Here is a 13,414-nt window from a genome sequence, read left to right as displayed (position 1 = left end):
TGTCGATTTGCAAAGGCTGAATCAGCTTGGAGCTTGTATCGATCTCTATATAATCGAGAAGCAGAAAAAATTACCATGTTACCAGAAGACTTTTGACACAGCATATGCATTAATTATGGCAGATATTAACGGGTTACCCTCTTCTTGTCGACGGAATGAATTTACAAACTCATATATTCAGAATTATAACTTAAGTTATACTAATATAGAAACTAATGATATTTCTTTTATGTATGAATTATTACAATATCATTATAACTCATTATCAAATATGATATTACAAGAGTTAGAATTAGGTACATCAGCTATTAACCTGTAATTTATTTTTACACATCATGACACTAAATCATATACACTACTTTTGTATCACTTTTAAAAATAAATGTACGATTAGTTAATATATTGGTTTTTTATTTTAATTTTCAACAGTCATTACAAACAGATTTATTATGATTTTGATTTTTTAATACATCCTATTTTCTTGTTTGGATCAGACATAAACCGTGTGAATATTGTTTGTATGATGTTGGATAAATCGTTTGCGAGCCCTTGATCCTTTGCTAAATCAGTTATCGATACTTTTACACTGCACTCAGCTTCTTTCCATCTATAATATCATTAAAATGATAAGTATTTTACATTACAATCAATCGGATTATGATCTTGATTAACTAACTGAACGGTTATCGAATCAATATTTGTTTTATTCAATTTATAAAAATTTATTTTAATGTTGAATGACAAACTATATCCTTCCTTCATCGTTAATGTGTTCAATACATCGTTTTCAAATTTTCCTTTTAATAAAAAATGTTGCGTGCGTGTGTGTGTGTGTGTGTGTGTGTGTGTGTGTGTGTGTGTGTGTGTGTGTGTGTTTTAAAAATACGGTTTAATTATTAATTAATTGGTGTTTGTATCAATTCATTTTTTTATTCCTGAGAATTTTTACGAATATACAATCTATTGATGAATATTATAAAAGTTGAATGCATAAAATCGTTCTCTCTCTAGTAAAAGGTACATATTTAACAATATGCTATTAAATGTGTAATATAAAAAATCAAATATCATTTTAGTTTATGTGCGTGGCCGAATCAAAATTGTCATTGCAGACCTGACACATGTCTGTGTGTTGTTACCAACTACCTATATGTTTATAGATTTGAAAAAATATTAATCGATAACCAAAAATTTATTGACTAAATAAATACTTTTAACTTTCATCATGTGATCAAACTGTTAACAACTGTTTACACATTGTTGAATAGATTTTAATTTTTTCTAGATTTGATTTTATTAGTGTTTTTACAGTGTATTAGAGTTGTAGTGTTGACTATGCTGTATTTTATTTATTTGTTTCCTCATCAAAGTAATAATAATTTAATTAAAATTAAATCATGTATTACAATCTATAAAAACCAACCGATGCGTCAACACTCTTGTATATTGAAGAAACTTAGAAGATCTACTAGAGTGAAATCCAAACCAAAATATTATCATCTTGAATTCAATAATTAAATCAATACTGTACACATCGTGGACGGTGTTGTCGTATACGCCACGCAAAGGCTTGACGTATATAACAGATATGTTTCGGTTTCCGATTCTCTAACCGTCGAACGAGTAAATTATCGACATCTGGTGTATGAGTTTAATTTAAGTTCTCCTTTTGGTGACCACGATAACGAGTACTGCGCAATAGGATAATTAAATAAAAGTCCAACAAGATTTACACTATACAACTCTAGGGTTATTTTACTCCCGAACAACTGACCACGATAACGAGTACTGGATGTTCGAGGGTGAGGTATCTTTTACCTAGACAAAGTCTTACTCTTTCTCGACCGACCACGATAACGAGTACTGGACGAGAAAGTAAGTACCACAGTGTCTTACTACTTGTTTTATTTTAAAAGTGTTATTCACCACAACGTATCTGTATCTACTCGTAAAATAAAATATTCTAAAAAAAAAAGGGTAAAGAAAAACAGTCATACTTGGTTTTTAAAAAAAAAAAGAATCAAATATAATAATGTATATCAAAAACAGAATAATCAAAAGAAACGTAAAAGTACTGCAGCTCGTTGGCTACCACAAAAGCGTAAAAACAAAACAACCGCCGCTCCCGTCGCAGACGTCGCCTTAAGTAGTCGTGGCAATTTTGCTGACTCGGTTTGATTGACTTTCTGCTTCGTATGTTATTTTAATATTTATAATTTCGTTATATATATACAACAGTGTAATAGTCAAATCAATATTCAGCATACACCAACAGAATAAAAATACATTTATATTGGATACCTTGTTGATAAGCCTTTATCTGTAATTATTTTAATCAGGTGTAACGTAACTAAACGGTATCTAATACTAAATTTATTTCAATGGAATAAGTTCATATCTGATGATAGTTTTAATATGATTGTTTATTCTTTATTAGCTGTTAAACATTCAAAACGAATACATTTGTATAATCATTTTTATTAGAAAATATGTGCAAACTCTGAATCAGTTAATTTATATCATAATAATAACAGAATCACATTATCCAGTGATAATTTAAATCGATTGAAACTATTGGAATCATGTATAAATGCAAATATCATAGTGTTAACAAATAAATGTATCAAACTGTTTTCAATAACGCATGTATAATTATCAAGTATGATATTTTATATTTAGCATCTGAATGTATTAGAAATGATTTTATCAGTACATGTATTAAAGATTATAATTTAAAAAATGGATGATCTGATGGATGAAGAGATTTCATTTTTACTCGATCTACAATAAATACATCATAGAAAGTTTACATACATTGTATTAAAGCTTGACATAATCAATCCATAAAACCCAAATAATCATGATTTGATTTATTACATTTTAGTTAGGTAGGTACTCATTTTTATTTTACTAAAATTGTATGACATTGATATTATATTAAATTTAATTTTTACTTCTTATTTGTATAATATTATAATGTATTATGTTTAAAGAAAAAAATTATAAATATTTAATTCTGTTTCATATTATAATATATCTTTAATCATTAATATTGTTTTATTTTTATTTTTCAAATTTCAGCTTTACATTTTTTTATATTTGTTGTAATCTGTTTAAAATAGTTACATATTTTATAATGATTAGTTTTTTTTATTTCAAAAATATAATAATAAATGTATCATAGCTTTTTAATTATTAATTTGATTGTGCATAATAATATCATAATTTTTTTTTTTTATATAACACATTTACCAATTACATATAACTTTATTTAAAAAACATTGTTAATAATATAAATATAATCAATTACCTAATCAAAGAGTATAAATATCAGTGTATAAGTGTAATACAACTTATAAAATTAAAAATAATATAAATGTATAGGCGTATTATTGATTAGATTAAATTTGTTTATCGTCATAACAAATAAATTTATTATAATTTAATAGTCATCGAATTTAACGCTTAAAACATTAACATCGGTGAGCAATCAAATATAGTCGAATAGATTTATAATATTTCAACGACATTGCATCCACCGAATAATCGGATCAGAATCAACTAAAGGCGTTGTCGGATCAGTGTAGCGGCACACGAGAAGGGTAGTTCATGAGTGATATACCCGTATCGTGGAACTCCAAGGAGTCACTGGAACCATGCTATCTGCGCGCTAGATCCGTCGTACCCTTAATCGGTTACATATGTAGAACGTAATTCCTGAGAATTTTTATGAATATACAATCTATTGATGAATATTATAAAAGTTGAATGCATAAAATCGTCTCTCTCTAGTAAAAGGTACATATTTAACAATATGCTATTAAATGTGTAATATAAAAAATCAAATATCATTTTAGTTTATTTGCGTGGCCGAATCAAAATTGTCATTGGAGACCTGACACATGTTTGTGTGTTGTTACCAACTACCTATATGTTTATAGATTTGAAAAAATATTAATCGATAACCAAAAATTATTGACTAAATAAATACTTTTAACTTTCATCATGTGATCAAACTGTTAACAACTGTTTACATATTGTTGAATAGATTTTAATTTTTTCTAGATTTGATTTTATTTGTGTTTTTACAGTGTATTAGAGTTGTAGTGTTGACTATGCTGTATTTTTATTTATTTGTTTCCTCATCAAAGTAATAATAATTTAATTAAAATTAAATCATGTATTACAATCTATAAAAACCAACCGATGCGTCAACACTCTTGTATATTGAAGAAACTTAGAAGATCTACTAGAGTGAAATCCAAACCAAAATATTATCATCTTGAATTCAATAATTAAATCAATACTGTACACATCGTGGACGGTGTAATAGTCAAATCAATATTCAGCATACACCAACAGAATAAAAAATACATTTATATTGGATACCTTGTTGATAAGCCTTTATCTGTAATTATTTTAATCAGGTGTAACGTAACTAAACGGTATCTAATACTAAATTTATTTCAATGGAATAAGTTCATATCTGATGATAGTTTTAATATGATTGTTTATTCTTTATCAGCTGTTAAACATTCAAAACGAATACATTTGTATAATCATTTTTATTATAAAATATGTGCAAACTCTGAATCAGTTAATTTATATCATAATAATAACAGAATCACATTATCCAGTGATAATTTAAATCGATTGAAACTATTGGAATCATGTATAAATGCAAATATCATAGTGTTAACAAATAAATGTATCAAACTGTTTTCAATAACGCATGTATAATTATCAAGTATGATATTTTATATTTAGCATCTGAATGTATTAGAAATGATTTTATCAGTACATGTATTAAAGATTATAATTTCAAAATGGATGATCTGAAGGATGAAGAGATTTCATTTTTACTCGATCTACAATAAATACATCATAGAAAGTTTACATACATTGTATTAAAGCATGAAATAACCAATCAATAAAAACCAAATAATCATGATTTGATTTATTACATTTTAATTACTCATTTTTTATTTTTACTAAAATTGTATGACATTGATATTATTAATTATAGTTTTTACTTCTTATTTGTATATTATAATGCAATATGTTTTGAAAAAAAAAAAAAAATCATTTAAATTTAATTCTGGTGTACATTATTATATATCTTCAAACATAAATATTGTTTTATTTTTATTTTTCAAAATTTCATATATTTCAATCATTTTATCTTTCAGTTTTTGGCTGAAAATATAAAACATTTATTTATAACATTATTATTATTTCGATCTATTTAATATAGTATATAAAAAAATACTCGAAAATCCAGTATTCAAGTATTCAAAAATCGAAGATAATGAATAAATAATATCAATATATGTAAATGGTGTAAATACTAATTAATACAATTCATTTAAAATATTATTATATGTAAATTGTTCATATATTCATCTATTTGGTATTTTATGTAGTACCTATAACAACTTATAAAATTAAAATAATATAAATGTATAGTCGTATTATTGATCTTATAAAACATCGGCTTCTGTGGCCATTAGTTTACAATTTACAGTAATTTAAAAAATATTTACAATTTCATAATATATATATATATTGTGGAAAAGGGCTAAATATTAAATTTGTTTATCGTCATAACAAATAAATTTATTATAATTTAATAGTCATCGAATTTAACGCTTAAAACATTAACATCGGTGAGCAATCAAATATAGTCGAATAGATTTATAATATTTCAACGACATTGCATCCACCGAATAATCGGATCAGAATCAACTAAAGGCGTTGTCGGATCAGTGTAGCGGCACACGAGAAGGGTAGTTCATGAGAGATATACCCGTATCGTGGAACTCCAAGGAGTCACTGGAACCATGCTATCTGCGCGCTAGATCCGTCGTACCCGTAATCGATAACATCTGCAGAACGTAATTCCTGAGAATTTTTAGTTTTTATGAATATACAATCTTTTGAAGAATATTATATAAGTCCTTTTATCAATATTATATAGAATATCGAATTTAAATTCAGTACATTTTATTTTTATATTTTATATTATAGTTTTAAGTATCAAGCATTCAAAAATCAAAATATAATTATTTTATTTTTCAGTTTTTTTGAATGCAATTACAAAACATTTATTTATAACATTAGTATTATTTCGATTTATTTAATATAGTATATAAAAAAAATACTTGAAAATCAAGTATTCAAGTATTCACGTAATCAAGTCTCAAGTATTCAAAAATCAATCAATTTTATTTCACTGAAATTTTAAAATGTTGTGTTAGACATATTTATTTTTAATTGACTATAATTGTATTTAATTCATAACTTACATATTAGGTATTTTACCTGTTAATACATAACACATATTATCAGTCATAGTACCTATTATAAATATTATACTATTATTTGAAATTAATTGTTTCAGCATATTACAATCTACAATGAAATTTCAATATGAAATTATTATTTTTAAATAAAATATAATTATTTTTTTAAAAAAAAAAAAAAAAATTTTTTTAGTATCATAAATATAATAAATTATTAATGTATATTATGTTTGATCAACTGATGAACTTGAAACAATAAAAATTGAAAAATAGAAATAGAAAAACCTAGACTGACAAAGCGTCTCCGCTCAGTTAGAATGATACTGCATAAAACGATAGATTCATATTAATACATTTGAGTAGTTATTTACAATATTTCATTCTTTCATCATAAATTATACATATTATTTGTATGTAGATACATAATTAGTAAGTATATCTCTACGATCGTCCTCTTTTTCTCGTCTGCTATCTGAAATATTAAAATATTTATAATACAATCATAATATTATGATAGTAATCAATGTATCAAACATAGGAATGTTTCCAGTGTGCTCTACTCTATGCATTATTTCAAATGCAATTGTGAAATAAAGCTGTTGCCATTTCTTCACGAACTCTTCATTGATACATTCTTCCAGTAGTATAGTTATGATTCTTTTAATGTCATCATGCCATTTATACAATGCATCTAAAAAGATTTCCGCAACGGTTATATTTATGATACATATTATACATAGTGAATATGATATACTATAATAGTGATATATATAATATTTTCATGTTAAAATATTAAGTTAGGTATTATACTATAACTCGATAAAGGTTAATTTTCAATTTTAAAGTGTAACTAATTACAAACTATTGATAATAAAGATAAGACAATATTATTTTAATATTTTACTTAAAATGTGCTGATAATTGTTTTTTATACATAAGTAATTGAAAATTGATCTGGTTTCTTTTCAAAAATGTTTAGTAACAAATCTCTGGTTTTCATATAGGAATAGTTATTCATTAACGATATTCTTCCGTCAGGTGATATTATTAAAGGTTGACCTCGCATACGTTCAATTTTAGATTTTATGTGAGTCTGTGATATTGCAGCAGAAATTAGTATTAAATCAGTACGTTGATAATTTGTGAATTCAAAATCGACTATAACTATTTTATCTTTCGGTTTTTACCTGTAAATATATAAAATTAATTAAATTATTTAAATATTAAATATTAGGTATTATATGTAAAATAACATTCATTTTGGATTATTGATAATATTTTATTTTTATTTTACCTAATAATACAATTAAATTTTATATTCATTAATTTTGTATTTTATGTATTGGTTATACCTACATAAAATACAAAATTTGTATCATTGTAGATTGTATTTTAATTGAATATTGCACGCTCAAAAAATAATTTTTGCACACAAAAAAATAATGTGCATGTATTCGTTTGAATCGTTCCATATGTAACGTACCTATACTATACGTACCTACCTACCTATACTAATATTTTTTTATAAAAATAATATCTATACTAATAATATATACTTACATTGATATTTTGAAAAGTTGAAATATTTGAAACAAATTGAAATTTTTCCGTGTGTCGATACTCGATATGATATATTATAATATAAGTTTGTGAAACTGTTGTTCAATACAATGTTTACGATGAAATTGCTGTCTCCCTGATAATATGAACACTGTTATATAGACGTTTCGTTGAAGCGGTTATTAGTTTTTATAATAATATATATAATACACATTATATAATATCCGCTTCAACAAAACGTCTATATGTCATATGACAGTGTTATCACTGTTTTTTATATTAACATCGAAGACCTCGGTAGCTCTGTCCATTGACGTAACTGTGACTTTGCGTAACGTTTAAAAAAAACAAAATAATAATAATATATTATATTAAGCTTATCTCAAACATCAATGGTCGGAGCTGTCGCGATCTTTGATATTAAATAAAAAAATAAATAAATAAAAAACTATCAAAGTAGCGCGCTACTGTATCTTGTTATTGCAGACGCTGTCCACTACTATTACTATTATTATTGGTCTCAAAATAATATAAATTTATCAGTCAATACAAAATTGCAATACAAAGTCGCTTTTACAGGTAGAACTTAAATCCACTCAACGTATTTTAGCTACAAATTATCTACTGTTTAAAGATATATTTAAATTTAAAAAAAAATGTAATTTTCTAATCCGAATGTTAGTGATTACGAAGAATCAATAACTGAAAGTGATGCGAGTACAAAATTTATTTTTATATTTATATATATTATGTATTGCAATTTTAATATATATATATATAGCCAGGGGTGATTTTACTGCAGGGCGGGTGTAGGTATAACCGAATATAAATATACTCCAAAGGGGTAATATATAAGTTACATAGAATATACGGGCGTGACATTTATCAAATTTTAAATTTTAAAAATGATTTTGTACTTAAAAATTTATAAATTGTTCAACATTTAAACTAAGGATTGAAAATATAAAACGAAAATAGGTTACTCTTTAACGACAAAATATAAAAATATAATTTTATGTTCAAATTTGGAGGAAATTACATATTAAATAACCAAGAATAACGATTTTAGTTAATTTTAAATAATAAGTAGGTAATAACAATATAAAATATCCATAGATACTGACAAACCGTCATCGCTCAGAATCGTTTTTTCGTATACAATGATATTATATATCATTGAATTCAAATTTAATATTATCTATTATACAGTAACCCGCATGTAACTTACTACATACCCAGAAGGATGGTTAATATTAGAACACCAAGACTTTTTTTCTTCAAAAAAAGAAAGGAAATTTTAATTAAATTATTATTAGTAATAAGTAACGTAAAACAAAATTAAAACAAAATTATGTTTCAGGAAATAACAAGAGGAACTTCAAAATAAAATATAATAAATAATTACAATTAACACAATAATTATGGGTGAAAACACACCAATATCTTTAGAATATACATTAAATTTACACATTATTGATTTTATTAAAGAATTAAATGAAGTTTTAACAAATAGCACACACGTCCAATTAACACGAAGAAATATGACATACGTTAGTTGTTTTGAACAACACGTATACGAGGCAAATAGGAATATGCCCATACCATTTTCAGAAGAAGCACTAAGCTTAGTAATGATTCCGTTGACCACATATCTCCAACCATTTTGTAATAGTGTCCGATCAAATAGATCAGTTTGTTTAACGATAAGTAATATTTTAAATCAATTAATTAATAATCATGAAACTTCTATTGACATTTTCCAGTAATAAATCATTTAAAAAAGAAATATATATATATATATATAATAATAGGAAACACGTAAGGAAATAAATAAATATATATTATATAGGTAGATACGTTCACAAAAAAAAAAAAAAAAAAAATTAAAATGTAAATTTTATTTTCAGAAAATATAAGAAAAACAACACATTAGTATATAAACATTAAAATATATAGATATATATTTATATATAAAAATTTATATAAATTTTTTTATTATTCTATTTATTCAGGAATTTGTATCATAGAAACTATAGTTTATGTTTTTATTGCTATAATATATTATATTTTATATATATTATTATAAATATATAAAATTAATAATATATTATTATATATTATATATTTATATATATATATAAATTTATTGTTATAGCAACCCATAACAAAACCATTATATTTATAAGCGCTTGATGTTCATAGTCGTTGTTATTTAAAAATAAATAACTGTTATCAAAATTAAATTATAATTTAGCTATGCGTTGCTATGGTCACCAGGTTGCTATAGTATGTATAAATAAACAAAGTGGTCACGCTTTTTCGTTACGAAAAATTTTTTTTCAGTCACTACACCAGACCTGCGATAAAAGCTATGCAATAGCTTAAAAATAAAACTAAAAAAAAAAACGATCATGAGCGGGAACACACCAGTCTCGGGCCTCGGCAGAATACCCATTAACACTACAAGCCATCGATTTCTTCAGAGAATTAAAAAACGAGCTATTGACTGGGACACACTACCAATATTTACGTGGGGATAACGTATGCATAGGATGTTTCAGGCAGCATGTTATTAGGGCAAACCAAAACATGACCATGCCACTACCACCAATTGTACTAAGACAGGCAATGATTCCGATCACGGCCTTCGTGCATGCAATAATAACAAATCCAGTTATGCATAGGTCGGTATGCATAGAGTTAGGTACGGTACTGGAACAGGTTTTATTACGACGGATAATATCAACGGATCATTTATTTGAAGAATAAATTAATTTAAAAAACAAACAAAATATTGTATTCAAAAGGGAAATATATACGATTCATGTTATATATATATATATATATTCACGTATGTAAATTATGTTATGTTTAATCAAATATTTAGATTGTATAATATTAATAATGTTAAAAATATGTATACAAAATTGTAAATGAAAAAATATATATATATATATATATCTATTAACTAATCGTACATTTATTTTTAAAAGTGATACAAAAGTAGTGTATATGATTTAGTGTCATGATGTGTAAAAATAAATTACAGGTTAATAGCTGATGTACCTAACTCTAACTCTTGTAATATCATATTTGATAATGAGTTATAATGATATTGTAATAATTCATACATAAAAGAAATATCATTAGTTTCTATATTAGTATAACTTAAGTTATAATTCTGAATATATGAGTTTGTAAATTCATTCCGTCGACAAGAAGAGGGTAACCCATTAATATCTGCCATAATTAATGCATATGCTGTGTCAAAAGTCTTTTGGTAACATGACAATTTTTTCTGCTTCTCGATTATATAGAGATCGATACAAGCTCCAAGCTGATTCAGCCTTTGCAAATCAACATGTGATAAAGTTATATAATTTTCATTAGAATGTAATATGATTGAAGACTGTTTCACATTAATGGAATAGCTTAAGTTATCAGTTATTCTTACACGTTTACATCGGGTTTGTAGATTATTAATAATTGCTTTATAATTATTTTCACACATTAATGAAAGCCATTGGTCTAGATCGAGGCTTAAACTCTTTTTAGTAATCATACATTTTAATATTATAACAATTGAAATCTTTTTGTTAACTAACAAACCTACTGTTACACTTTTCTTTCCATATTGACGAATTTCAAATTCTGACCTTGAAACAACCGGAGAAATCATATTGTAGCAAGCTTATAATACTTACTGATATATTTTGTTTGTTCTGATGATTATTGTTTTAAAAAAATTCTACTATGATTATCAAAGTGTTAATAGTATACTGATTATATTTTATTCATACAACAACGTTTTATACTAAAAAAGTTAAATACAATTTCAAAAAAGTAAATACGTGGCCTAATTGATAAGTGTGGAGGGAGGGAGCTTATTATTAATTATATATCTCGTATTATTTCTGCAAATTAAATGAAACAAACATCTGTTACCTAGATTTGAACCTTATATATTGAATTAAAAACTTCACGCCTTCTCCATTAGGTCACGTATTTACAAGATATAGAATGGAATAATAACACATTTAAACTGTTTTAATAAATTTCAATAATTTATTCAATATTATACAAAATTTTATTTTATTATCGTTCATACGTTTAAGCAGTTGAGCGAGTGGCATATTTAGTTTCACAATTACATTTGGTTCTTCCACATTTGGTTATTATGTGTTCTACGAAGTGGTTACCTTTCGATAATAATACATAAATACATTTGGAATTATGTCTCGAGTGTTCAATCCATGGAATGTCATCCTTCTTCCAGTCATGTAATACAAGTCCACAAGAGAAGCATTCAACAATATCTTGAACCCCTGTATATATAAATCCGCATTCAGACAATACATATTTGTTTTGAGGTATAGTTGGCGGAAATAAATTATATGTTTTTAATCTTGATGTGAATGTGGCATATTGCGGATATGTTGGATATGGTTGGTTTCGTACTAAAGAAACTAATGAAGAATAATCGCTGGTAGTTTTTTGAAAGTTCATGTTTTTTTTTTTTTTATTTTAAAGAAAAAAAATTTAATTGAAAATCCTTACTTAAAAAATAAATGTATAAGTGAAACAAGACAATAAAATAAAAAGCATAACTTGGTTTAACAACGGATTATTCGTTACTAAAATGTATAGCTAAATCAATTTTAGTACCAGTGAACAAAAAAAGTTCAGTGTTGCCAACGCTTATGAGTAATACATTGATGGTAAAACATATTTATTTTGTTTGTGTAACAAATTATATAGTCACAGTTATGTGATGTGATGTACAATCACATAACTGTTATCATACTTTTTAAAAAGTTTATGTTACACGGTGGGGCATGTGGAAATGCCTCCCTTGAACTGAAGAAATCTCCCTGTAAAAAAGGTGTTCAGAACATACATTAGGGTTTTTATTCAGATTCGCTTACAGGTGTAACTGCTTATTGTTTATTAATTCATGATCGTATTGTAGAATATGTACCTTTTACTAGAGAAGTAAGAAAACTTGTATAAATAATTGTTTAGAATTAATATATAATTGTATTTGTAAATAAAATAATATTTAATAAATAATATATATTTTATCAAATTGTTGTGTTACATGGTGAAGCATGTAGAAATCTCCCTGTAAAAAAAGGTGCTCGGAATGCACATTAAGGTTTTTGAGATTATGTGTTACACGGTGGAGCATGTAGAAATGCCCCCCCTTGAAATGATGAAATCTCCCTGTAAAAAAGGTGCTCAGAACGCACATTAAGGTTTTTGAGATTATGTGTTACACGGTGGAGCATGTAGAAATGTCCCCCTTGAAATGATGAAATCTCCCTGTAAAAAAGGTGCTCAGAACATACATTAGGGTTTTTGAGATTATGTGTTACACGGTGGAGCATGTAGAAATGCCCCCTTGAAATGATGAAATCTCCCTGTAAAAAAGGTGCTCAGAACACACAAATATATACTACTCCAATGTAACACCACAAATGTCTTATTATTATAATTCAACCTTTATAAATAGTTATGACTCATAACTTCTTAACTTATAAATACATTTTAAA

At 25.7% G+C, this 13,414-nt stretch overlaps 2 protein-coding genes across 2 annotated transcripts in view; one reads left to right on the top strand and one right to left on the bottom strand.

Annotated features, from left to right (window-relative positions):
- LOC103307958 overlaps positions 1-4,877 on the top strand; it is an 11,696-nt gene extending 6,819 nt beyond the window's left edge. Inside the window, exon 2 of the mRNA XM_029485364.1 lies at positions 4,768-4,877. Coding sequence (XP_029341224.1) covers positions 4,768-4,877 — 110 coding nt within the window. The remainder of the gene's footprint in view (positions 1-4,767) is intronic.
- A 7,027-nt stretch (positions 4,878-11,904) lies between these two features.
- On the bottom strand, positions 11,905-12,399 carry LOC103307944 (death-associated inhibitor of apoptosis 1-like). Its single transcript, XM_008180466.3, has one exon. The coding sequence runs from the start codon at positions 12,366-12,368 to the stop codon at positions 11,973-11,975; it is 396 nt and encodes a 131-aa protein (XP_008178688.1). The 5' UTR covers positions 12,369-12,399; the 3' UTR covers positions 11,905-11,972.
- Positions 12,400-13,414: the final 1,015 nt, after the last annotated feature.

Source organism: Acyrthosiphon pisum, chromosome X (assembly GCF_005508785.2).
Source record: "Acyrthosiphon pisum isolate AL4f chromosome X, pea_aphid_22Mar2018_4r6ur, whole genome shotgun sequence".
In the NCBI taxonomy this organism is placed as follows: Eukaryota; Metazoa; Arthropoda; class Insecta; order Hemiptera; family Aphididae; genus Acyrthosiphon; species Acyrthosiphon pisum.
This window is presented reverse-complemented; position numbering and strand designations above follow the sequence as displayed.